The sequence below is a fragment of the Drosophila santomea genome, chromosome 3R (assembly GCF_016746245.2).
Source record: "Drosophila santomea strain STO CAGO 1482 chromosome 3R, Prin_Dsan_1.1, whole genome shotgun sequence".
NCBI classification, from domain to species: Eukaryota; Metazoa; Arthropoda; class Insecta; order Diptera; family Drosophilidae; genus Drosophila; species Drosophila santomea.
The window spans coordinates 14,822,364-14,844,017 of NC_053019.2; the positions used below are offsets into that span (position 1 = coordinate 14,822,364).

General features: G+C 45.0%; 6 protein-coding genes across 15 annotated transcripts; 1 reads left to right on the forward strand and 5 right to left on the reverse strand.

The window, feature by feature from the left end:
* Positions 1-273: 273 nt before the first annotated feature.
* Positions 274-1,632, reverse strand: LOC120453933 (techylectin-5A; the record flags this gene model as incomplete). The annotated part of the gene is made up of 2 exons (XM_039638878.1): positions 274-1,112; positions 1,194-1,632. Coding segments are annotated over 2 exons (1,158 nt in total), but the record flags the coding sequence as incomplete, so codon positions are not given.
* LOC120453929 (intracellular protein transport protein USO1) lies at positions 1,030-14,362 on the forward strand. Of its 2 annotated transcripts, none has more exons than XM_039638873.2 (9): positions 1,030-1,129; positions 11,481-12,019; positions 12,075-12,297; positions 12,376-12,558; positions 12,619-13,011; positions 13,075-13,587; positions 13,649-13,723; positions 13,778-14,011; positions 14,069-14,362. In XM_039638873.2, the coding sequence occupies exons 2-9, from the start codon at positions 11,511-11,513 to the stop codon at positions 14,168-14,170; spliced, it is 2,232 nt and encodes a 743-aa protein (XP_039494807.1). In that variant the 5' UTR covers positions 1,030-1,129; positions 11,481-11,510; the 3' UTR covers positions 14,171-14,362. The 2 variants fall into 2 exon arrangements, with proteins under 2 accessions (XP_039494807.1, XP_039494806.1); XM_039638872.2 differs by lacking the exon at positions 1,030-1,129 and adding an exon at positions 11,285-11,417.
* LOC120453928 (putative GPI-anchored protein pfl2) lies at positions 1,802-10,181 on the reverse strand. Of its 9 annotated transcripts, none has more exons than XM_039638869.2 (9): positions 9,970-10,178; positions 8,355-9,088; positions 7,051-8,287; positions 6,146-6,642; positions 5,450-5,767; positions 4,816-5,131; positions 4,601-4,717; positions 3,558-4,464; positions 1,802-3,354 (listed from the first exon to the last, which is right to left on the reverse strand). In XM_039638869.2, exons 2-9 carry the CDS (start codon positions 9,010-9,012, stop codon positions 2,812-2,814), a joined length of 4,593 nt encoding a protein of 1,530 aa, XP_039494803.1. In that variant the 5' UTR covers positions 9,013-9,088; positions 9,970-10,178; the 3' UTR covers positions 1,802-2,811. The 9 variants fall into 9 exon arrangements, with proteins under 9 accessions (XP_039494803.1, XP_039494802.1, XP_039494801.1 ...); XM_039638868.2 differs by having other exon boundaries at positions 4,816-5,134; XM_039638867.2 differs by having other exon boundaries at positions 5,444-5,767.
* LOC120453932 (acylphosphatase-2) lies at positions 10,467-11,243 on the reverse strand. Its single transcript, XM_039638877.2, has 4 exons — positions 11,040-11,243; positions 10,963-10,979; positions 10,787-10,896; positions 10,467-10,728 (listed from the first exon to the last, which is right to left on the reverse strand). Exons 1-4 carry the CDS (start codon positions 11,224-11,226, stop codon positions 10,614-10,616), a joined length of 429 nt encoding a protein of 142 aa, XP_039494811.1. The 5' UTR covers positions 11,227-11,243; the 3' UTR covers positions 10,467-10,613.
* A 260-nt stretch (positions 14,363-14,622) lies between the features above and the next one.
* On the reverse strand, positions 14,623-15,619 carry LOC120453931 (uroporphyrinogen-III synthase). The gene has a single exon (XM_039638876.2). It carries the CDS (start codon positions 15,505-15,507, stop codon positions 14,749-14,751), a length of 759 nt encoding a protein of 252 aa, XP_039494810.1. The 5' UTR covers positions 15,508-15,619; the 3' UTR covers positions 14,623-14,748.
* A 135-nt stretch (positions 15,620-15,754) lies between these two features.
* On the reverse strand, positions 15,755-17,440 carry LOC120453930 (protein FAM114A2). The gene is made up of 2 exons (XM_039638875.2): positions 16,336-17,440; positions 15,755-16,278 (listed from the first exon to the last, which is right to left on the reverse strand). Exons 1-2 carry the CDS (start codon positions 17,373-17,375, stop codon positions 15,891-15,893), a joined length of 1,428 nt encoding a protein of 475 aa, XP_039494809.1. The 5' UTR covers positions 17,376-17,440; the 3' UTR covers positions 15,755-15,890.
* Between the last annotated feature and the right edge of the window lie 4,214 nt (positions 17,441-21,654).

Here is a 21,654-nt window from a genome sequence, read left to right on the forward strand (position 1 = left end):
AAAAAGTAACATTTATACATTTTCGCCAACATTTTTCTAAACATATCTAATTGAAATTCATAAATTTGGCGCCCATATGCTTAATTTGCTTCTTTTGTCCCTTTCACTCCAATCCATTCGATAACACTCGATAAATGTTTAAGGACTGATTTACTCAAACTTAAGTCAAATTAAGGGAATCCTTTGGTACAAAAATTAAAGAAATTACAATAGTTGTAATAACAGACGCAGTATAAAACTGAAATAAACTGAACATTATTTAGAAAGTGCCAGTAAACTCGATTGCTATCGGTAACGTTTATTTGCAGTGCCCACTATCGGTAACGTTCAATTGCAGGAATACGAGCAACATTTGATTGGAATTGCTATTTAAATTTCCCAGTTCTCCGCCGCCTAATCCTCGTCGACGGTATCCTCCGCACTGGGTATTACGGGTCGAATCATCATCCGCGAGCTTTTCATTTTGTCGGTCCCGGTTCGCCAGTTCATCCAGATAATGGCTGGACTTGCTCTCTGGTGGACACCATGTTCTCCGTTCAGATTGGACTGTGTGCAGCGATCGAACCACCAGCCACCGCCGTAATCCTCGGCACAGGTGGAATCTGCTGATTTGGCAGGGCTCCTTCGCCGATCGTAAGTGCTGAAATCCATCCGATTGTGCTGCCCCAGAGCATCTGGCAGCGAACCACGGAATTCACCTTCCACCGAAAGCTGATAGTTGTAGCTCTCACTGTCCAGCCAGAAGAGTGGATACTCCGCCCAATCCAGTGGTGCCCCTTCCTCCTGCAGCTCCACTCTCAGCTCATGATCGTCGCGGTAGAGAATCTTGTGCGCGAACTCGTTGCCAAACCAAAAATCTCGGGATAAATTACCGAAACCTGCGCGATACTCATCCCAGCTGCGATTGAAGTTCTCGGGTGGACTAGAATCAAGGGAGCCACCTCTGCTCTGGATCACTGTCCAGGCGGGACCGTCGGTGGCGAAGGCGCAATAGCGCTCGTGCAAATCCCGCTGGACTTCATTGCGCTCCGGAACCAGAAACCAATAGACGCCATCCACCCGGACATCTGTATCAAGTTCATGGCAATCGGATTTGGCGGGCTGGTAAAAATCTAGAAAATATCACCGGGTGAGTCGATGAAACTTGCAGATTGTAAATTAAGGGAATTAAGGGATTAAGTATATCAACTTGCCCACTTGTGGTTCGTCCTTATCTTTAGAAAGCTCCTTCAGTGAGGTCTGGTTAAAGAAAGGATCATGGCACACTCTAATAGACCCTTCATTTAGTTCCAGCAATTTCGTAGATATTTTATCTTGCTGGCTCAGTCGCTCGAGCAACATATCTAGACGCTTGGATAGCTCTGCTAAGGTATCTTCTTTGAGGGAGAATCTTCCTGGTGCATGCACATCTGCATCGGCGAGAAGCACCACCCTGCTGAGCACACGATGTAGATTGATCTCCAAGCCCCTTAGCTTGAGTGCCTGTGCATCCAAAGTCCGCCTAATCAAGACTAGCTCCTCCAAGGATTTTAGGCCTATATCAGACTTCCCAATCCGATTTAGAGAGCAAGTGCTTCCCAGAAATACGGAGCTCCAGGCCAGCAGAAACAGCAACGAAACCTTCTTTAAAGGGAGTCAGTATCCAAAAAGCCAGTCCGCCGTTTGTCCGCCCTTACCACCATTTCGATTCCAAATTCAATCGCCAACTGGTGAAGTCAGCTTAAAACTTTTCCACACACATGTCGGCCAGATTCCGCCATCTGGTGATGGTCCCAATAGATCGCTTCTGGCGCTCCATGTGTCATTTTTAAGAATATATAATTCTGTATTTTTGCGGTCCTAGCTTTGCGGTGAAACATACGCAGTATATAGTAAAAACGAAATTAGAATAAACATTTTCACGGACATAGCCGCGATAGGTTTGCTCATGGTTTTTGTTTTGTTTTTTTATGGTATTAATTGCTACAATTAGCCACTAACGTTTAAGGTAGAAATGAAAACGCCTAAGTAACTAAAATACATATACATACATTTATCGTTCGATCGGATCGCTTTTCACATACCGCCTTTCGAATTCCTCTCTATACATTTACAGTTGATAAACTTTTTAAAATATAAGAAATACGGCCCCTAAGCCGCCTGATTACTTGCTGGCCTAAAGGCTAATGGTTAAGCTTGATCAATTTACAGATAGACGCTTGGTTTAGCTTAGTTGTTATATCGTTTGTGTGCAGGTGCGAATACATTTCAAATCTTCTGCTAACTGCTCTCTTGGCATTTACACGTTTATGTATGCATATGTTATATTTAAATGTGTTTGTATATATATATATTTAGATTAGCTTAATATTTTATCATAAGCGCACTTCGGCTTGAAGCCCAAGTGAGTTTGTGTTTCTAGTGTTTCTACTTAACCGCTGACCAGTGCTCGAACCGAACACATCCACCGCGCCCACGCGGCTTGGTGGGTGCGTTCGATGATTTCTTGATCGTTGGTTAGTGTACAATTATCAGTAACTGCTTAGCTCTATGCGTTTAGCTTGTATTTACATTATTTCAAGATTTTCGCTTCTGCTTCGTTTGTTGTGTACTTGTGTTCTTGTTATCTGTGTTTTTGTGGGCTCGTAGAACTAAATAACTTAGACGATTGCTTAGAGAACGCAATGCTGTTGTGAGTGCAAACCAAACCGTTTAAAACAAATTAAAATTTTTGCTCTGCTCCGGCTGATTTGTGGTGTGGCTTTAAAATTGACAAATCGTTTAAAAGACTTAAATAACGAAGACGAAAATTATATGCTTTGGATTTTGGTCTTAGATGCGTCTGCTGCGAACGCCCTCGGTCCGTGTCTTCCACTCCGGATCGTTAGGGTCATCGTCCTCGAAGGGATCTTCACCCATATCCTCCTCTAGCGCCTCCGGATCACCTAGATAGGCATCGATCGCCGAGTCGTACAGATCCTGCTCGACATCTGGGGTCGACGGCTCCTCATCGTCCAGCGGCGCCAGATGATGCTTGGGATAGTCGTCGTCCTCATCTTCTAGCAGCATTTCCTCCTCTTCCGGCTCAGAAATTCCACCTTCATTTGCCATATCTGTTCCATTTAGCTTCGCTGGCGCAGGATGACCATTAAGCTGACCATTTGGCTTAATCTTGCACTTGCTGCTGCGCCGACTTCTGCTGCCTCCCGTGGAGGTGTTCCCATCGCAGTTCGAGGATATTGACTTGCTTTTGGCCCGCTTTGAAACGGTCATTGATCTGGGCGTCGCATATGTCTCAGCCAGCAGTCGCTGGTAGACCTCGTCGGAGAGCGGAAAGCTCAAGGGCTCAAAGGGAGATGGCATCACAGTGTAAGACTATAAAAAAAGAGAAAAGGTTTAAATTAGACAGTTATTTCATACAATCTATATTAGATTAGAACATTCCATGGAATTTGAAATCGAAATTCGACTTTAGATTGGCAAAAGAAATAGGCAAAGCAAATTATGTGATAATAGAATTTATTGAATTAGTTTTTCAACAAGTGTGAATCTTTGGATTAGCCCTTCCTTCGACTTACCTCCCGCAGATCGGGCGTGGTGCTGCGCCGTTCCAGCTGATCCTTAAGCTTGCTAGACGTAGTCCGACGACGAGCTTGGCGTGCCTGTCCGCCCGCCAGCAGGTCACCACTTTCGTTGAAACCTTCCAGTGGGTGGGCCAGCGGCGAAGGAATGCTTTCGTTGTCGTGACCAATGCCGCCTAAATGAGGAGCTGGTGAGGCGGGATCTGGTGTATTGGCGCCACTAGATTCGGCGCGACTATCGATGCGCCTATTTGCACGGGATCGGGTGCTCCAGGGGAACTTAAGGAAAGTCTCGAAGCGACGTCGCTCCTCGAGAAGAGCTCGCTGATGTCGCATAATAAAGGCTTCATCCGAGAGATCTTCCTCGACATGCGCCTCCTCCTCGCTCTCATGGGATTCCAGCTGTAGCTGCACCACCTGCCCATTAGTCTTGGTCACCTCGTTGGCTTGGGCTTCCAGCTTGGGTCGCTTAGGCAGTGGTGGTTCTGGAGCTGGCTGAGCAATTTTGTCTTGCTTTTCGGCAGTTTTATCATTCGGACTCTTTGCCAAGTTTCCGTTGAGCTTGGGTTTGACCACTTTTTCCTTTGGCTCGTCTTCTTTTGATTGCGTATCGTGATCAACTGCAGCCTTAAGTTCATTCTTTTTGGCATTGCCATTAACCAGTCCATTTTTATTATTATTTTTGTTTGTATTATTGTTGTTGTTGTGCTTGACTGCTTGCTTCTCCTTCAAACCATTAACCTTTGGAGGCTGCAGGGCCGGCTGCTCTTGATCTAGTGATGGTGGCTGTGGTTCGGGTAGCTCGTCTGACTTTGATGCGACACAGCCATTGCTCAGTTTCAGCTCCGCTGACTCATCCGACGAATGTTTTCCCTTATCATTATCACTGTCTACAATGCGCCACCTGAAAATAGAGATAGGATGGGTGATTGTAATATACTCGTAATAATACTCGTACACAAATCGTAGGCTTCTACAAATATTTAAAAAAGGGATCGATCCCTTACCAGAGTAAGTTGCTGGCAAAACTGAATACTTACTTGGGTATGGGTATTTCCTTGTAGGGAATAATTTCCATTTTCGACTGGGCTAGCATACTGTAGGGTATAACGATGTTATTGATGTCGTAGATGGGACGAACGCGACGCTCAGAGGTTCTGCAAGGAGGAAAATATATATTCAGCATTCTTTCTTATAATAAAATTGAGCAGCTAATCGTGAATCCCTCAGATCGGTCAGAGAATCCGAAACCTACCTCTCATTTTTGTGACTGTGGGAGGGCGAGGAGTTGCGACGACTCCTGCTCTGCTCCCCCCACTGATCCCCGTAGCCGTTGAGATGATGGTTGTTGATGTTGGTGCCGTGTTGATTCTGCTGCTGCTGCTGTGTGGAATTGCTGCTGCTGCTGTTGGTTGCGGATTTACGTGACTTCTTAGCGCCGCTGAGTGCCGAGATCGAGGTTGAGGAGGGACTGTGGTGGCGTGGTCGTTGGCGTTGGCGAGAGTCTGGCCACAGCGAGCTGGAACTGCTCGCTCCAGTTGGGTGTTGTGGTTGCCGCTTGCCCTTGGCCGCTGCTGTTGTAGCGATAGATCCGTGAATTGTTTGCGGAACAGGGACGAAACGGAGACAAGAACGGAATGGCAAAATAAAACAATTGGTGGAGTTTTTTCGTTGTTGTTGTTGGTGGTGGTGGTGTTGATGGTGTTGTGGATTTTCGTGTTTTGGTTGTTCGATGCAAAGAAAAAGAAGAAGAAGAGATGCAAAAGATTGTTGTTGTTTTATGTTAATAACAATTATCGAATTTCGTCATGTTTACAATAATTTACTGTTGGCCACAAGTGGCGTTGTAGTAGGCGTAGTAGAAGAAGAAGTAGTAGCAGTACCAGTACCGTTTCCGCTATCCCCTCCCCCGACGCCACCGCTTCCGTTTCCGCCTGCTCCTCCTCCTCCTGCAGCAGCAGCCTTCGCTCCGCTGCCAGCCTCCTTATTTGAGTTGTTGTTGCGCTCCTTGCGACGTATATAACGCCGCTTCACCGCATCGCCCGACCGCCGGCTGCCACCTTGTCCGCCGGCACCGCCCGAGGCTAGCGTCTCTCGCTCCGCCTTCCACATGGCCTTGACAATGGCCTTGGGTTGGCTGCGCATGACGCGGTACTGCCAGTCCGGCTGGCGGGCAACGGCCTCCAAGTGAACAGACTGACTGACATCTAAGAAACAAAAATAATGAGGAAAGGGAAAATGATTAAACTCAAATTTCCATTTTAGATTTCAGCATCCGACTATTTCTTTTCATTTTGGAATCCAGAGTATCGTTCAAAGACTTATTTTCAGTTCGTTGAATACGAACAATTTAACGTTTTGATGTAGAAAATGTATTTAACTTGTATACATTAATTCGACTTGTAAAATAGTATTAAATCTGAGGATGAACAAAAATTATTTGCATGTTTTGCATTTGAAAGCGTTACTTTTTAATCAATTCAGTTCAAATCTCACGTGTAGAATAATATTAATCAATCACAGATGATAAGAAATAATCAAGGATGAAAACCAAATGGGCCCACTCAGTGTAACCTCCCACTCACCGCTGGCGAAGCTGAGCACTGGATGGTAGCCAGCATCGAGCAGGGCCACCCGGTTTTGCGGCATCATCGTCTCGACCAGATCCCTGGGCGCTGTGGGGTCTGTCCGACCCGTGCACAGGGTGCATGGCACCTGCGGCCACTGGCAGCCACACTTAATGTTGCTTGGCCGTGCGGCTTTCTTGGAAATCGTGTGCATGTTCGTGGTCTGGAAGAGCTTGCGCTTGCGGAACTCGGACAGCACCAATGGCCGGGCCCGACTGCAGAGGTAGTCGGATCCGGGCTCCTCCCTAATGCCATTTGCCGACGGTGGAAGCGACGGCGAGGTTTTAGCTGTGGACTCCAGCTGAACCTCGCCCTTGGACTGAGTTAGATCCAAGTACAGGTCGCTGTGCTGACGGATCTTCATCTCCAAGTCGGTCAACTGGGAGCATAGCCAGGACCAGCGCAGGGCTATGCCTGCCCGATCTCTCGAGTATCGCCAAACAGCTCGGCGAGTGCTGAAAAAAATCAAGTTTCAAGATTATTAGGAAGCAGAATTTAAGAAAAGGTATAAGATATAAATAGTCTCAATACGAAATTGTATCTAGAATGTAATGATTGGCTAGTTGAAAACGCGTATTGGTCTATTTATAGCTACGATAATTAAATACAATAACTCTAATCAAAGCCTATTACAACTTTTCAATTGTCAAGGACGACCACAAATCATGCCTAAAATGCCTGTCAAAGCTAAAATAATTTTGAAAGGGAACTGAGCCAACATTTATCGGACAAATTCTAGAGCAAAAGAATGATCTTAAAAAGCTGACAGAAGCTGAAAACTCCACAAAAAAGAAGGAAGAAAGTTTGCTTGTTAAATACTCCCGATCACCTAAGTATGTACATATATAATACGGAGTACTCACATTGGTAGCGATAGCTGCTGTGTGTTGTTGTAGGTTACCATCTCGTCAGCGGATTCTCCACCAGAACTTGACTCCGTGGCGTCCGAATCGATGGCACACTGTACTTCTCGAAGCTCCGTGTGCAGTAAGCCAGACACATGTGTGAGTTCATTAGTCACATAGGTGTCGTAGCCGGGCACGATATCGTCCGCCCGCGGTGTATTCGAACCCGTTGCAGATCCCGTCGTGCCTGCTGTCAGTCCAGATGTCCCCGCTCCTGATGAAGATGCAGTTGCTGTTGTCCCCGTCGCCAACGAAGCATCCAGTTGATTCTTTCGTGGACGCTTCACCGGCATCGCTGAGCTGTTCGAGCTATTGTACCAGCTAGAGGATGGCGCCAGAGTAGCGGAGCTTCCGCTGGCTGAGTGGCAAATTTGCTGATGCTTGGCCGCCGTCGCAATATGCCGGATCACATTGCTCATCTGGCTAGCGGGCAGCGGATGCTTGTTCTGCTCCTCCCAGAAGGATGTACTCGGACGCCCTGAGACAATCGATAGGACAGTCGCCTCCTGCTCGGTCAGTGTGGAACTTCTTGCTGGAACTGGCGCCTTGTGAGAACTTCGGGCAGACCACTCCATGATGCCGGCCACCTCCTCGCTGGTGTGGCGGCACATTGCCCGCGCCTGGAGCTTGCGCATCCTGCGTAGCAAGAACTCAATCCGGCGCGAGATCACGTGCTGCTGCTCCTCCAATTCAGCATGACTCTCCTGCCAGGGCCGCTGCTCCTGCTTAATAATCACATTCGGCTGGGAAACGTTGCTGCCGCTGCAACTGGGCTTCACGTCCGGAAGATCGACAACATTTTCAGGGGCCGCGGGCGGCAATGGTGCTACCGGTGCTGCCTCTTCCCAAACTTCGTCAAAAAAATCGCAAATGGTATCCGGATTAACATGGCCACCGTCGAATGTTTTTAGCGCTTTAAGCACCTCCTCGATATCCTGATCCTCTAGAACGGCACCCGCTGCTCCATCTTTGAGAAAATTTATTGAACTGGAGGTGCTTTGCGGCGTCATCTGTTGAATTGGCTGCTGTTGTGTTCTCGCCGGCTGTGGAGAATCAAGATGGGCACATGGTGGCGTCTGCGGCCGGGTGGGCGTGTTTGGCGTCTCTCTTGTAGTCACGGGTACCGGATCCGAAGGTGGTGCCACATGCTCCTCTGGCATTCCAGTGGCATTCCCATCTAGCTGGCTGAGACGCTCTGAAACAGTAGGCAAAGGAAATTTTTGAGTTAAGACTATTAATTTGGAGTCAGTCCTTAGACCTACCTTCTATATTATCTGTTTCTATCTTAGGCAGCTCGTCCACCGAAGATAAGGGTAAACCGCTGCCAGAACTCGCAGAACTTGTGGCCACTGCCAGCACCGAGGCAGGCGGAACCGGCTCTTTTCCCAGACTCACATCGGGTAATGTTTTCCTCAGGCAAATCTCCGCGGATATGGTCTCCTCAAAGTTGATGGTTAAATCCGCCAGCAGCTGAGCGGTGGAGTTGTCCTTGGGCGTGGAGCTGTTGCCGGCAGAGGTACTGTTGCTGCTGTTGTTGTTGTTGTTGTGCTCCACGGTAGAGGTGGAGGCTACCGCTGGATCCGTCGAGGGATTTGGTGAACTGGTGCTGTGAGGAGTCGGGGCGGTGCTCAGCCCCATTTGTTCATTGTTGGCTTTAACGCTGCCCGACTTTCGCTTGTTGTTGATTGCTGGCGAGGATCGCTGTTGTTGTGGTGGAGAAGCGGCCACTGAGGCCGCTGCCGCCGATGAGCGGGTTACCCGCGTGGTGGCCGTGGCCGGCGTGGGCGTTGCCGGCTTTTTGACCAAGCCAACTGCACCTCCAACTCCTCCGCTTTCCGAGGAGCTGCGGGCCGAGGGCGAGGCTGTGCTGGTTAGCTTCTCCTTGGGACTTAGTGGCTCGGCTGTGAGCGCTGGGGCCATCGTTCTGATGCTAATGCGTTGGCCGGCTGCTGCGGCATTTGGTTCGCTCGACTCCTAAGGCTTCTCGATGCTAATCCTGTCGAGAATTTTTCAAATACGGGCTATTATTTCGGCAATTCAACGTTCGGAAAGCAAAATAAAGGCATACTATTTTGTTTCCGACGCCCTGTTAGACTACTGCGTTATCATGCAAGGAGCAATAATATTTATTTTTTTTTTATCTCGTTTGAACCGCCCGCCACCATAAGATTTCAAAATTTGGAATGGTTTTGTCTTTTCCGGCGTGTTATGTACATATGCTACATATACGTATACGCACACACACACACAGCGTCGCTTCGGCCAACAAGAGAGCCCATGGGAGCGAGAGAGAGGTCAGAACGCGCGCTATTGCACACCATGATGCGCAATAAAAAAACTGTATAGAACACACACACACACGAACTCGACGGGCTGACAGACTACTTTAAATACTGACGAAATCATTGTGCGGTTGCTTTCGAAAATCGCAATTTTCCAAGATGTTACATATTCTGCTGGCGGGAAACTGCCGGCCAGGCCACCGTGTTTTTATGTAATTCCGTTTATTGAGTTTTTTCACTACAATTAGCCAAAGCAAACGGAAACTCGCGCCTTTACACACACACACAAACACATGCAAGCACACGCACATGTGCAAATGTATGCTCCGCTATATTCAGTTATTTACACAATCGCATTTACTGTATTCCACATGTTTCGATCAATTCTGATGTATAAATCAGTTAAATGTGCTTTGTGCTCTATCTATTTGTCCAGATTCCAGCGAAAAGGCAGTGGAAAAAGGTTTTCAGCGCGAAAGTACTCGTACTCACTAACACATGCAAACATGCACACACCGACAGCAGGAAGGCAGGCAGCACGCAAGAATTTGTAAATTGCTTAAAAATTAAGTAGTATTTTTTTCGTTATACGCACAATTCGGCCGTTCCGAAAAAAATGCCCGTCGCACAATTGGCAAATAAAATTTGCGCACACAATGGCGTGACTCGCACTGTTGGGAATTACGGTTACGGTTCTCGCTTCACGGACTTTTTTCCTCATTTATTTTTTTCATCGCTTAGGCTGCCCTGCTACGCTTTTGGCAAAACGACGTGTATCGAAGCTGTACTCGTTTCTGTGCCAGACCAAAGTGCGCTGCCGCCCAGCCGGTTGTCTCGCTCTTGCACGTGCGCCGCCTATGGCGGTGGCTCGGCGCAGGGCCGTGTGTGCGAGCGAGATGACCGGTGTCTATTGCAGGGAGCTGCAAAACTATCGACTGTGATAGCGATATATCGAGTAGATACTTAGCAGCTTCTGGAGCAGTGCGTACTTTCGACTATCGATTAAATTCGCAGTTTAATTTATAAATTTCAATAATATATTATTTTTTGCTTGCGCAATGATAATGCTAAGCCAAATTTTGCGAAACAACATTTGCTATTTTAACACTATCGACTATTATCGAGTCAGTCGATAGCAATGCAGACCTCGCTGCAGCCCTGGTATTTTATTTTGATTTGGTTTCGCGAATAACATGTCTTAAAATAAATATTTAAGACGTACGAGCTAGCCATTTGATTTTAACGTTTTATAGCGAAGGATGTGAACGTATAGGCCTCGATTTCCTGGGCTGGCGAAAATTCAGCCTTTGAGATCTTTGAACTGGGACTTCCTTTGGACTGCAGCCAGTGTTTCCTTCAAATTAGTGGGAGAGGGTCAAAGGATTGAATTAAGGGAAAGCGATGGTACATACATTTCGTTTAGCTCCGCTAGAGGAGCCTCTAGTTGCCCCTTGACGGTCTCATCCCGGGTATTCATACACCAGCCTCTAACTCCCAGTCTTTTGGCCTCCTGCTCCGTGTACTAAAAATGTAGATAAGCTTATTGTTGATTCCACGCCACTACGTATATAATCCTCAAAATACTTACCTTGCGGAAGAACACACCTGCAAGAGTTAATAAGTTGTTTAGCAAGTCGGTTTATAAGAATGCCAACTATAGACTACCTTGCACTCGTCCAAAAACCTCGAAATTGCAGGCGAATAGCTGCTTGGCAACTCCAGATCCTGCCATTGCGTTGTTGTGATCGGACTTTCGATGCTCTTCCGTGCTTATAGCACTTAAATTCCCAAACAGAACTAACAAAAGCAGTGTTATGACAACCAAAACAGAGTTATTATTAAATTGTGCCATAGTTCCCGAAGCCAGGGCGCCAACACAAAACCAGGGCCGTGCAATAGAAAATACCGAGATTTTAGTATTTAGCGAGTACACCCTCCACTTGTGAGCATCGATGTATCGCAGGTGCTTAGCTCATCTCTAGCTGAAGCTTACCGTTTCTTTTTTAACGCAGGACGCGCTTGCCAAAATTTGCAAAAGTTTAGGTAAAATAATTAATTAAGAAACTAATAAGTAATGTTAAACTAAACTCTCCATTAATAAATTAGTGGCGCTAAATCAACTGCTTGGCTGGCAAAATGATCGGCGTAAAGAAAAGGCCTGGATCACCGATAACTGAGGCGGTTCATTCAAAAGCGCCAAAGGCAGGTACAGTTGCCCAAGAAAAGAGCAGTCAGATCCAAAATGTGAGGAAAAAGGACCATTTGAAGGCTCTAATTTCGGAAAGATCAAACGAAAAACTCTCCAAGAAAAGGGATCCGCAAGTGGCTTCTAAGATGGAGACATCGAAAATTGAAGGGCAAATGTCTCAGGCTGCGGAAAAAACACAGAAAAGCCAATCTTCCGCTGCCACCGAAGATATTTTCAAAACAAATATCAAAAAGTCTCCCACAAACGGCGAAGAATTATGGGTAGATATTCAGAAGCTGTCGCCACATACGGGAGCAATGCTTCAAAGCTTTATAAAACAGTACAACGACTCGCTCTTAAATATCAAGAAGAAAGACTTGGTTGTGAGCAAGAAAATGAGAGCCATCGCCATGGACTCGTTGAAGAAAAAGTCGGAAAATATCAGCCTTAAGGGAAAGTAAGACCTTGCTCCTTTAGTATAGTTCCCACGTGCAGTGAGCCAATTCTTTCAGGTTGTCAAGTATGGAGCTGGAGCTGACCGAAGTGAAAAAGGAGCTTCTGGAACAGCAAGAGAAGAATGCGGAGATCACGAAGAAGTATATGGAAGTCAACAAAAAGTATGCCCACGGCGAAAAATACTATGACAAAGAGCTGGAAATCATTAAAGCGTGTATGGAGAAGAAAAATTCGGAGCTCAAAGACGCTCAATCTCGAATGGACCTACAGGGTCGAGAGGTAGGGTTTTTGTATAGATATAAGCTAGAAACTTATCTTTACTAATAACTAAATACATATGTGTATCTCGTGTTGCAGCTGAAGAATGTGCAGCAAACGAATATCCAGTTAGCTGGGGCATGCACTGGTTTTAAGACGGATTTGAAACATGCAGAAGTGGCCTACTCCAAGATTCAACAAGAACTCACAGGATTCAAGCAGATGTACGAAGCCCTAAGCCGGCAATTCCAAGATATGTCTGCACAAAAGAAAAATTGCGAGGTGGGTTACTGGCTTTCCTTGTATTAACTTTTAGGGTTACTAACATTGCTGTCTCCACAGGCAAACATCTTACAACTAAGCTCCGACTTAAATGCAAAGATGCAAGCCTGCGACGAGCTTGCAGAGCGCAATGAGCAGGTGGCAATAGAAGCCAACAACGCGCTGTCGAAACTGCAAAGTGATTTAGAAGCCAGTGAATTACGGTTCGTGGAGCAGCAACGATTGACTGATCAAGCCACGAAGGAACTGGAACTTTATCGGAATCAGATAAACACGTTTAAAACTCTCATTGAGGAAAAAGAAACAAGACATGTTTCCCTTAGTGATGAACTGACTCAAATGAAGGAGCAGTTGGGCGAATTATTCAATATAAACGAAAGTTGTCTCAATGAATTGACTGAAACGAAGTTAAAGCACTCTCAGGAAATTAAGGAGCAAGCTGATGCCTACGAGGTAGGTCTAAGATCCATAAAAATGATCTTTCTTTGTGTCTAGACTAATTATTCTCACTGACAGATTGTTGTCCAAGAGTTAAAAGGGCTAATCGACAAGGCGTCAGTTGATTTTGCTCAGCTTAAGAGCCACAGTGAGGAACAACAAAAAGAAGCCTCTCTACAGGTCTCCCAGCTTCAGGAAAAACTTACTGAAATGGAATCCCATCGCAGCAATCAGGAGGAGCTAATAAAAAGTCTTGGCGATGAACTTCAAGAAAAAACACACGGCTTTAAAGAAGAACTTACAAGACAACAGGAGCAGCTATCAAATCAAATGCATATAAAGGCAACTGAAGCCGAGCGCGAAAGTATGCGCAGTACTGTAGAAATACAAAAACTCAAATCTGAACTGGAGGAAAGAAATAAAGCTTTTAAGGCTCTGCAGGACAAATTGGAAAACATGATAAGTGATCATGGTAGACTAAGCAACACTGTTACCAATCTTCAGGCTAAAAATGAGGAAATTGCAATTGAATTATCCACGGCCACAGTGAAATTTAGCCAGGAATTAAAGTCGCAGAAAGATAACCTTATGGTAAGATAACATTCCCGTTCATTGGTCTGTATCGTACAAAATAATAATATTTTATATATAGCAAAAGGTATCCGAATTGGAGCTTGTAATTCAAAGAAAAGAAACTGAAATTATTGAACTTGAGCGTCAAAAGAACGTAAGTTATAAAGCCTTTAAAAAACACTATTATATATTTTAATGTGATCAACAGAATGAAATGGCAGTGCTGCAATTTAAAATGAATCGAATTAATAGCGTGATTGACCAGCCAGTGAGCACCATTAAGCAACTTAAGGATTCCCAAGGCCCGACCAAAACTCAAAGCATTCCAAATAAGGTGCAACCGGATGCAGCAGACAAATTGTCAAGAACTGCAAAAAAGCGATTACGCTGTCTAACATCTATATCATACGCTTCAGACTTTGAAAGCGAAGATGACAGGCCAGTGGGTATTGGTTAATTGTACCTATGATCACACCTTAATATAAACCTTTCATTCCAGATCTTAAGCGAACATTCAAGCGGCAAACGTGTAAAAGTGTCTGCGGCAGTAAAGCCACAAAATGAAATGGATTTGTTCGACATGGTTAAGAATACCAAATAATTACGCAGTAGCACAAAATTTCATTTCTTACACTTCTTTATGAGTAAAGAAGAATGTGGAGTTTAGAAATTAATTCAATATCATTTGAACATCTGAAATTCTTAAAAAACTTGTCTGAACTTGGCAAGTTATTTTAAAGAACATTATTTCTTTATGTTATTAAATCCCCATTTGTATCCAATTTAAACATCATGAACTCATCAATGTTCATTTCTTACACTTCTTTATAAGTAAATAAGTATATGGAGTTTAGAAATTAATTCAATATCATTTCAACATCTGTATTTCATTAAAAACTTGTGTGAACTTGGCAAGTTATTTTTAAGAACATGATTTCTTTGTGTTATTAAATCTCCATTTGTATCTACTTTAAAGTCATCATGAAGTATTTTATCCAAAGAGATCCAATCGATTTGGTAATAGTTTTGGCAATAAAAACGCGGTAAAATAAGTTCTTTGCTGAAACAATTTAATTAACACATTTTTGTCCTCACTTCTTTAAAGGACACTAAACAGATTTTGAAGGCGTACCAAAAGTAAAAACGGGTTAAAAAAAACGTAAAATGAACGATACTAAACTATTTTTTGATGATATTTATCAGGTGGTCCACATCAGCAGCATCCACAACTCCGTCCGCCTGCATACCGGATTCCTCCATTGCCTTTCTGGTGCCACTTCCCACGGCTATCAGCTTGCGATCCTTAAGCGAAACGTTGTAATCCCCGAAAAACTCCAAGGAACTTCGGACACTAGAGGGTCCAAAAAACACAATCGTTTCCATTCGCTTGAACTTGAGAGCGTGCCGCATCTGATTGATGAAATCTGGATGGGACCGACTCTCGTACACTTCGCAGGCATCCACCCGGAATCCCTGGGCGACCAAACGGAGGCGCAAGGTCTGACCCACGCCATTGCCACATGGCATCAGCAGAGGAAGATCCCTCTTGGGTCCGAAGGTCTCCACGATCAGGTCGCACAGATTATTCGCATTTACAGCGTGGTCGCCCAGAGTCGAAAGATTCTGGAATGTAATCCAGGCGGCGCTGTGGGTGTTCTTCCCCAAGGAGTAGTTGTGTAACGCCCGCCAGCAACTTGGAAGTGGCGTCTTTCCCAGTGCCTCGTTTACAGCATGGACACAGCGAGGGGTCGCAAAGATAATGCCGGCATATTTGTGAGGCTCAAGAAGCTTCGCTTGCAATTGCTTAAGGTTCTTGAACACAAAATGCGACGGAGTAATAAAGATGGGATCCAGATTGTGGCTGCGCAAGGCCGAACCATAGAAATCATCCGAGGACGAAACCTTTAGCAGAATAACTGGACGCTTGTTACGATCCATGGTTCTAGCTAAATTTTGTTGGATTTAAGAAAAGAATGGACAATTTGATGTTTGTGTTTTGCGTTTGAGTTATATATCGTTCGAATACTAATGGAATAGAATAGATAATGCTTGAGAATTATTGCCGCGCCTATCGAGAGTCGGGTTTCAAAAATTGTTCCTCAAATTTAAGCCAACTAGTAAATCAAACCAAACACGAGTGCAGCTACCAAACTGCCATTTGCACTTTGAAAAAACTTGTCAATACTTTCGGGAATGTTATCACAAGCATTTGCAGCGCAATCATTTATAATTTTGTACATTTATATGGAAAACATGTGAGTTTAAAACAATAACCAAGCAATAGTAAAAGTAGAAAGTACAACAATTAAATTTAAATCCGTTCAGACAGCTCCCATCTGGAGAATGGGTGTAAATAGCTTGTAGGCTTTCTCGATAAACTGCACTGCAGATAGCATCTCGGAAAAGAATGTGCTGACCCGAACCTTAGATTCCTCCGCTTCTGATTTGCCGCTCAAAACGGCGGCGAAACGGTGGCTAAGTCCCTGAAGGTGCCCATGGAACTGCTGGCAGAGATTGACGACGCCGTCCACTTCATTGGCGGTGCTATGATGTGGCTTCACCAGCAACAGCTCGGCGATCTTGTGCAGCTTGCACATCTCGAGGGCGCAGGCTTCGCTCAGGGCGTGGATGCTCTTTGCATAAGCTTGCTCCAGATCGGCGGTGGTGGCATCCTCAGATGTCAACCAGCTGAGCGACTGCGTCCAGTGTCTGCATAAAAGATTTGAGTTTACTATGTTCAAATACTTTCAATTGCGGTCTACTCACTTGGCTATGTCGTCGAACTGAATGCCCAGCTCTGCATCTTTGATCGTGGCAGCCAGTCGCTCGCTCAGTTCCTCTGCCTCGTAGTCACCTTCACTCTCCACTTCCAGGTCCTCCAGTTCGAGGAGTTCCTTCACCTCGTTTATCGTTTCCTGCAATTCGGCAAGGGCGTTACCACTAACAGCATCGAGAAGGGTGTCCAGCTTGAGGCGCGACTCTCTGGAGAGGATCTCCAGGGCCTCGAAATGCACCAGTCCGCAGTAATGCTCGAAAAGGACTTCGAAACGCAGCTGGGCCTTCTGCCTTTCCAGCTGCAGCTGCTGCAGAGATTGCTCCATTTGGTCTGCATCCTTCTTCGCCTCCAACAATACGGCACTCAAATTGGGCGAGTTGGCCTCTAGGCCCAGCAGCTTCCTCTTGTTCATCAGCTTGGGATCGTTGTCCTGCAGAATGGTCATGGTCTTCTTGCCAATACCTTCGAGTGTGTCCAGTCCGGTGTTGAGGACCTTGGAGCCCAGACTGGTGACAAAATCCAAGCGAAAGGCGGCCGCGGATTCGTTTTTATCGTCAACTGGTTCCTCTGGACTTTGGTACCTATCCTGCGGCGGGTCCTTGGCAGCCTTTTCCGCCCTTTCCGCCTTTTCAGCCACATTGATACGAGCCAGTTCCTCGGGATCGGGCACTCCAATGATCTGATTAAGGCCCTGGTTAACTTGGGTGGTTATCGTGCCCAGTCCTTCAGTGGCCGTGCTCAGCACGGAGCTCAGTTTTCCGCCCCACAGACCCCACGACGAGGTCGAGGATGAGGCGGGTGCGGTCACAGCAGAGGCAGAAACTTTGGGGGTTTCCAGCTTTTCCCGATTTTCCACCGTTCCTTTTGCGTCGTTTCTGCTCGAGACTTCTGCTTTCTCCTCTGGCTGTTGCTCCTTCTCCACATGAACGAACTTGTCCTCGTCATCGCCCCAGTCGTCCCAGTTGTCGTCCTCGTCACTTTGGGCCCAGTCGTTACCGCCGTCGTCTTCCTTTTTTGGATTTTTCGCCATTATTTGTTTATTTCTGCTCCACGTAGATTTTTAGGATTTGAGCGAGGTCTGCCAACTCACTGGGAACCTAACAGCTGTTTCTTTCCAAGCTGCCAACTCGCTGCACTCTCTGAATTGGCGCGCACATTTGAATACTCAAATAATTGTTGCCGACACTTTACTGCGCTTAACCAATCTTAACTTACTTTTAGTTAATACAAATGTATCGAAACCTTAAATGTTGTCTAACTTATTTGTAGCTGGTTTGTTATCCATTTTAATGAACTAAATAACTAAATTAATTATTCTTAGTTACAAATTCGTAATAATGAATGCCAAAAAAATATATTTGAAAAAGTGTTCTATCTTTTTAACATAATCGACTGAGTTTTGCTTAATTTCAAAGTGCTTTTGGCGAACCTGCTGGCATGCAAAAATTGTGCCAATTCTAACTGGGCTCATAAATTAGAAAATCACACAAGCACGTATACAAATGCTCGTTCTTCAGCCCAGAAACCGAAAAGTTTTGCTAGCTAAGCTAACCAGCATATAAATTTGACAGCAGCGCTGGAGCAGCGCAAAATTAACAAGCCAACACCATTTCCACACACACCTTTTCCATAAACAAGGAATTTTCATAAACTTGCAGCACAATTTTAGGCAGCCGCTGCCACAGACTTTTCCCGAATGGAGCAACCACACGAATATTTCGTCAAGCCGGCAAATTTATCTTACGCAGAAACGGGAAGAAAGCTGGGTTAGCTCCAGCTCCGTCTCCATCTCTTCGGTGATATGAGTAATTTTTTAATTAAAATCCTAAAAGAAGGTAGTTCCCTTCCGCATAAGCCAAAACCGCTAAAATGTCAGTTGAGAACTAAAACACCTCCTTTCCCAGCTTCCCAGCTTCCCAGCCACTTGCCTTAAAGTGGGGCACTCAACCCGCCTTTCTTGGGGCTGGTAATTGCATGTTCTGTGTCTTGTCTGGCCAAAAATTAAATGTAAATTTGCCAGCACATAGGTTTACATGTGCGGAGTCGAGGCAAATGTGTATTGTCAGTTGTCTGCTTGAGTTGAAGGGGAAGTGGGATGTTGGGGCCGGAATCAGAGGTTAAAATAGTATTCAAATAAATAGTATTTGGCTATTTTTATATGTATTAAGTAGTGTTTTTACACCACCATAAACTAAGAACTATAAGTGGAGCTTTACGTCTGGCCCTTTGATCTTGCCCTTGGCAACCTCCTAGTGGTTAACACATTTAGCCTAACTGAAGTACAAAAATGAATGTTTGGAAACCAAAATACAATGTATAGGCAACACACAATTAAACTACAAAATTGGTTTAAACTATGGGCAAACAAGAGAAAAGTGAGCCAGGTTGATGAGGCTGCTTGGCAAAAACGCACACGCCCATCATCCTTGGCTGCCAAGCGACATCTTCGTCATGGAACTAATAACTGGAGAGGAGCTACTATGTTGTGGCACCCGCACTCCCATCCACTCCTTCCCAGGACAACAATGTTATTGATACCTCCGCCGGAACCCCGGACAAACAAGAGAACCCTTTCGGCATTCGGTTCCCTCGAGCATATTGTCTCAGTGTCTACTCCTCGGTGTCTCTTCAAATTTATTTCCATCGACTTGATGTCTCTTTGTGCAGAGCTTTCCCGATGACAATAAACCAAACTTGCAGATGTTTATTAACATGTTTCTCTGTCAATATATCTATGAACACACGCACAAGTGTGAGTATCCATAGTATAGATCCAATGCCAAATTGACGATGCTGATGAGGCGGTTGAAGGGGCGGGATGGTGATGGAATCGGGACCCGGACCCGTACCCGTATCCGGAACACATATCTCTGCCCTACAAGTATCGCTTTACAAGTGGAAAAATTCCTTTAGGCCAAAGTGTGCATTAAGAAGATTGTTTTACTATTGTTGTAAGACACCCAAAACGTACACATTTATATATACTTATAAATACCCACACACCCACGCAGATACTTTAACTACATGAAAACTGAGTGCACTGAGAGAAATGAAGGCACTAAATGAGTGAAATGTACTTTCAAAGTGCTATTTTCAGTAACGTGCCTGCTGCCTTTATCCAAACTCTAAAATTCAATGGAGTTCTATATCTTATAGATGATTACTTTTTATGAAACTCACTGAAACAAACACGACGGTAATCTTTTTGCAGTGTACTCGCACCAAACTTGCCCACAGGCGAATGCTTCTTGTTCTGCTCGTCTTTCGTCCTTCGCTCTTCGTCCTTCGACCTGCTTCCTGCCACTTTTCCCGTTTTCTCCTTCGGCATCGAGAACAGCTTCCTTGCCGTTGTCATTCCACTCAACAAAAGGATTCAAATTTCATTAAATCTCATACAAAAGTATCAAAATGCCATTGTTGTCATGGCACTCACACTCATACTCTCACACACTTCGACTGCACTTGCCAGGACCTTCACGCACACATTTAAGGAACTGGGAACTGGAAGGCTTGACGTCTTTAGCTTTCACTTTGGGCCTTTCATTCGATTTACGTTTGAAGTTACCCCATATGAGCCCCATGTACCCATGTGCCACATGGGGAAGGGACGCACTGTTTGCCGAGGAGGCGTGTCCTGATCGCTATCTGTTGTAATGGAAAACTTAATAGACAGTCGTCGAAAATAAACTGCCAAAGGACTTTTCAGACCGAAACGTTAATCGCCGCAATTGCACTTGCAATTGATGGCCATACCTTGTTTAGATAATCCCCACAAAATCAGACTCTATTGCCAATACGGCGATGTATGATCTGCCCAAATTGGGTTGTGGGAAATCACACCTGCCGAAAGGTATTAATATGTACTTACTGGGGCTCTAAGCCTCTTACTTCCAGTCGACTCGGTCCCAGTTTGTGGAAATAGAGTGAATATAGTCGATTTGGTTAATTATAAACGTCAAGGCAAGTCAAAGGTGTACTTTAAGTTGCTCAAGTCCTTCCATCTTCGAAACACCTACATGCTAGAGCCTACTAACATTAAATCGGTGTTCTACAAGATAAATTAAATGTAGAAAAGTGGTTTTATGTATAACCACGAGGCTAAGTGATTATAGATAATCACTTTGCTTAGCAGCATGCGCTCCGATTTGAAAGCAAAAAAACGAACCGCCAAAAACCAACATGCCTCCTTATCGTTAGAACTTTTTTGGATAAAGCAAAACTTTTCAAATTGCTTTCGCATTAAAAATCACTAAAGTGCGTTTCCGCTTCACTGCAACCAGGTCGTTATGTCGCACACTGTACGTACATGTAGCTCATGTACATATACATACTTTGTGTGTTTGGCTCACTTCAAGTGTCCTTGATATTCGGTTTCTTTCGGTTTTCGTCAACTCATCAGGGTTCGAGCACATGAAAGTTCAACTGACCTCCTGTCCCGCCCCCAATGACTGCTTGTGTGGGCGTGGCTGTTTGGATTAAACATTTATATGTGTTCATATGCCGAGTAAGGAAGAAGCCACAGGATGATAGTCGAAACTTGGCCACAATAAAATTGCTGTAAACAATGTGGGCGAACCGAACATATTTTCATAAGCTCTCGCCCTTCGACATCGACTAAAACCGCACATCATTGGGCAGTTCTGCCGGAGCTAGGACCAGATAACTGACCACTGAAATATCACACATACGCCCAGTGAGCCCTATCAGCCAGAGGCAATTTATAGTTTATCACATGGAACGCATTGCAAGTTCAGAGTTTTGAAATTTAGTGTAATTTGGTGCCCTCTCTTAACAGGTATTTAATGGGATTGATTTTATAACCACATTTCTTTACGGAGTTAAAACTAAGGAAGTGTTTGGTTTTAAGAAGTTTTTCTATAAAGCTTTACAACTTACTGTACTTACAAAGATTGAATGGCTTTATAGTGTTATTTCTTCCTCCTTTTGAATGGTTCTCCAATATTTCGTCGTTGGAGATTCATTACTGCCTTGAATGCCATAAGAAATCACGTTCCACGCGGTTTGCAAATGTCAACGGGAGGAACAGAATGATGCCACGCATGCCACTAATGAGGCTCGTTAGCGTGGTCATCCAACGGGCTCCGCTCTGGAGCCACAAGCCCTTAATCCTCCCACTCCCACTCCCACTCCCACCTCCTCATCCACATCCATGTCCGCATTCATGGCCACCCACGTTTGCTCATTCGGCGGGTAATGTATGCAACAAGCCGAATTGTACAAAGTACGAGTACCAGGCAAATCGATAAAGTAATTTGGCCATAGCCGCCCAACTCAACCCTAACTTACCC

What these genes read in the sequence shown, in the direction of transcription:
- LOC120453928 (XM_039638862.2), bottom strand. Translation starts at nt 9,012, where the DNA reads ATGGCCCCAGCGCTCACAGCCGAGCCACTAAGTCCCAAGGAGAAGCTA. An exon ending in AGTGCTCAGCTTCGCCAGCG is followed by an intron (nt 5,768 to 6,145) that starts GTGAGTGGGAGG and finishes TTTGTTTCTTAG; the next exon opens with ATGTCAGTCAGTCTGTTCAC. An exon ending in AAGGAAATACCCATACCCAA is followed by an intron (nt 4,465 to 4,600) that starts GTAAGTATTCAG and finishes CTCTATTTTCAG; the next exon opens with GTGGCGCATTGTAGACAGTG.
- LOC120453929 (XM_039638873.2), top strand. Translation starts at nt 11,511, where the DNA reads ATGATCGGCGTAAAGAAAAGGCCTGGATCACCGATAACTGAGGCGGTT. An exon ending in CACAAAAGAAAAATTGCGAG is followed by an intron (nt 12,559 to 12,618) that starts GTGGGTTACTGG and finishes CTGTCTCCACAG; the next exon opens with GCAAACATCTTACAACTAAG. An exon ending in CGCAGAAAGATAACCTTATG is followed by an intron (nt 13,588 to 13,648) that starts GTAAGATAACAT and finishes TTTTATATATAG; the next exon opens with CAAAAGGTATCCGAATTGGA.
- LOC120453932 (XM_039638877.2), bottom strand. Translation starts at nt 11,226, where the DNA reads ATGGCACAATTTAATAATAACTCTGTTTTGGTTGTCATAACACTGCTT. An exon ending in CTAGCGGAGCTAAACGAAAT is followed by an intron (nt 10,729 to 10,786) that starts GTATGTACCATC and finishes ACTAATTTGAAG; the next exon opens with GAAACACTGGCTGCAGTCCA.
- LOC120453931 (XM_039638876.2), bottom strand. Translation starts at nt 15,507, where the DNA reads ATGGATCGTAACAAGCGTCCAGTTATTCTGCTAAAGGTTTCGTCCTCG.
- LOC120453930 (XM_039638875.2), bottom strand. Translation starts at nt 17,375, where the DNA reads ATGGCGAAAAATCCAAAAAAGGAAGACGACGGCGGTAACGACTGGGCC. An exon ending in CAGTTCGACGACATAGCCAA is followed by an intron (nt 16,279 to 16,335) that starts GTGAGTAGACCG and finishes TCTTTTATGCAG; the next exon opens with ACACTGGACGCAGTCGCTCA.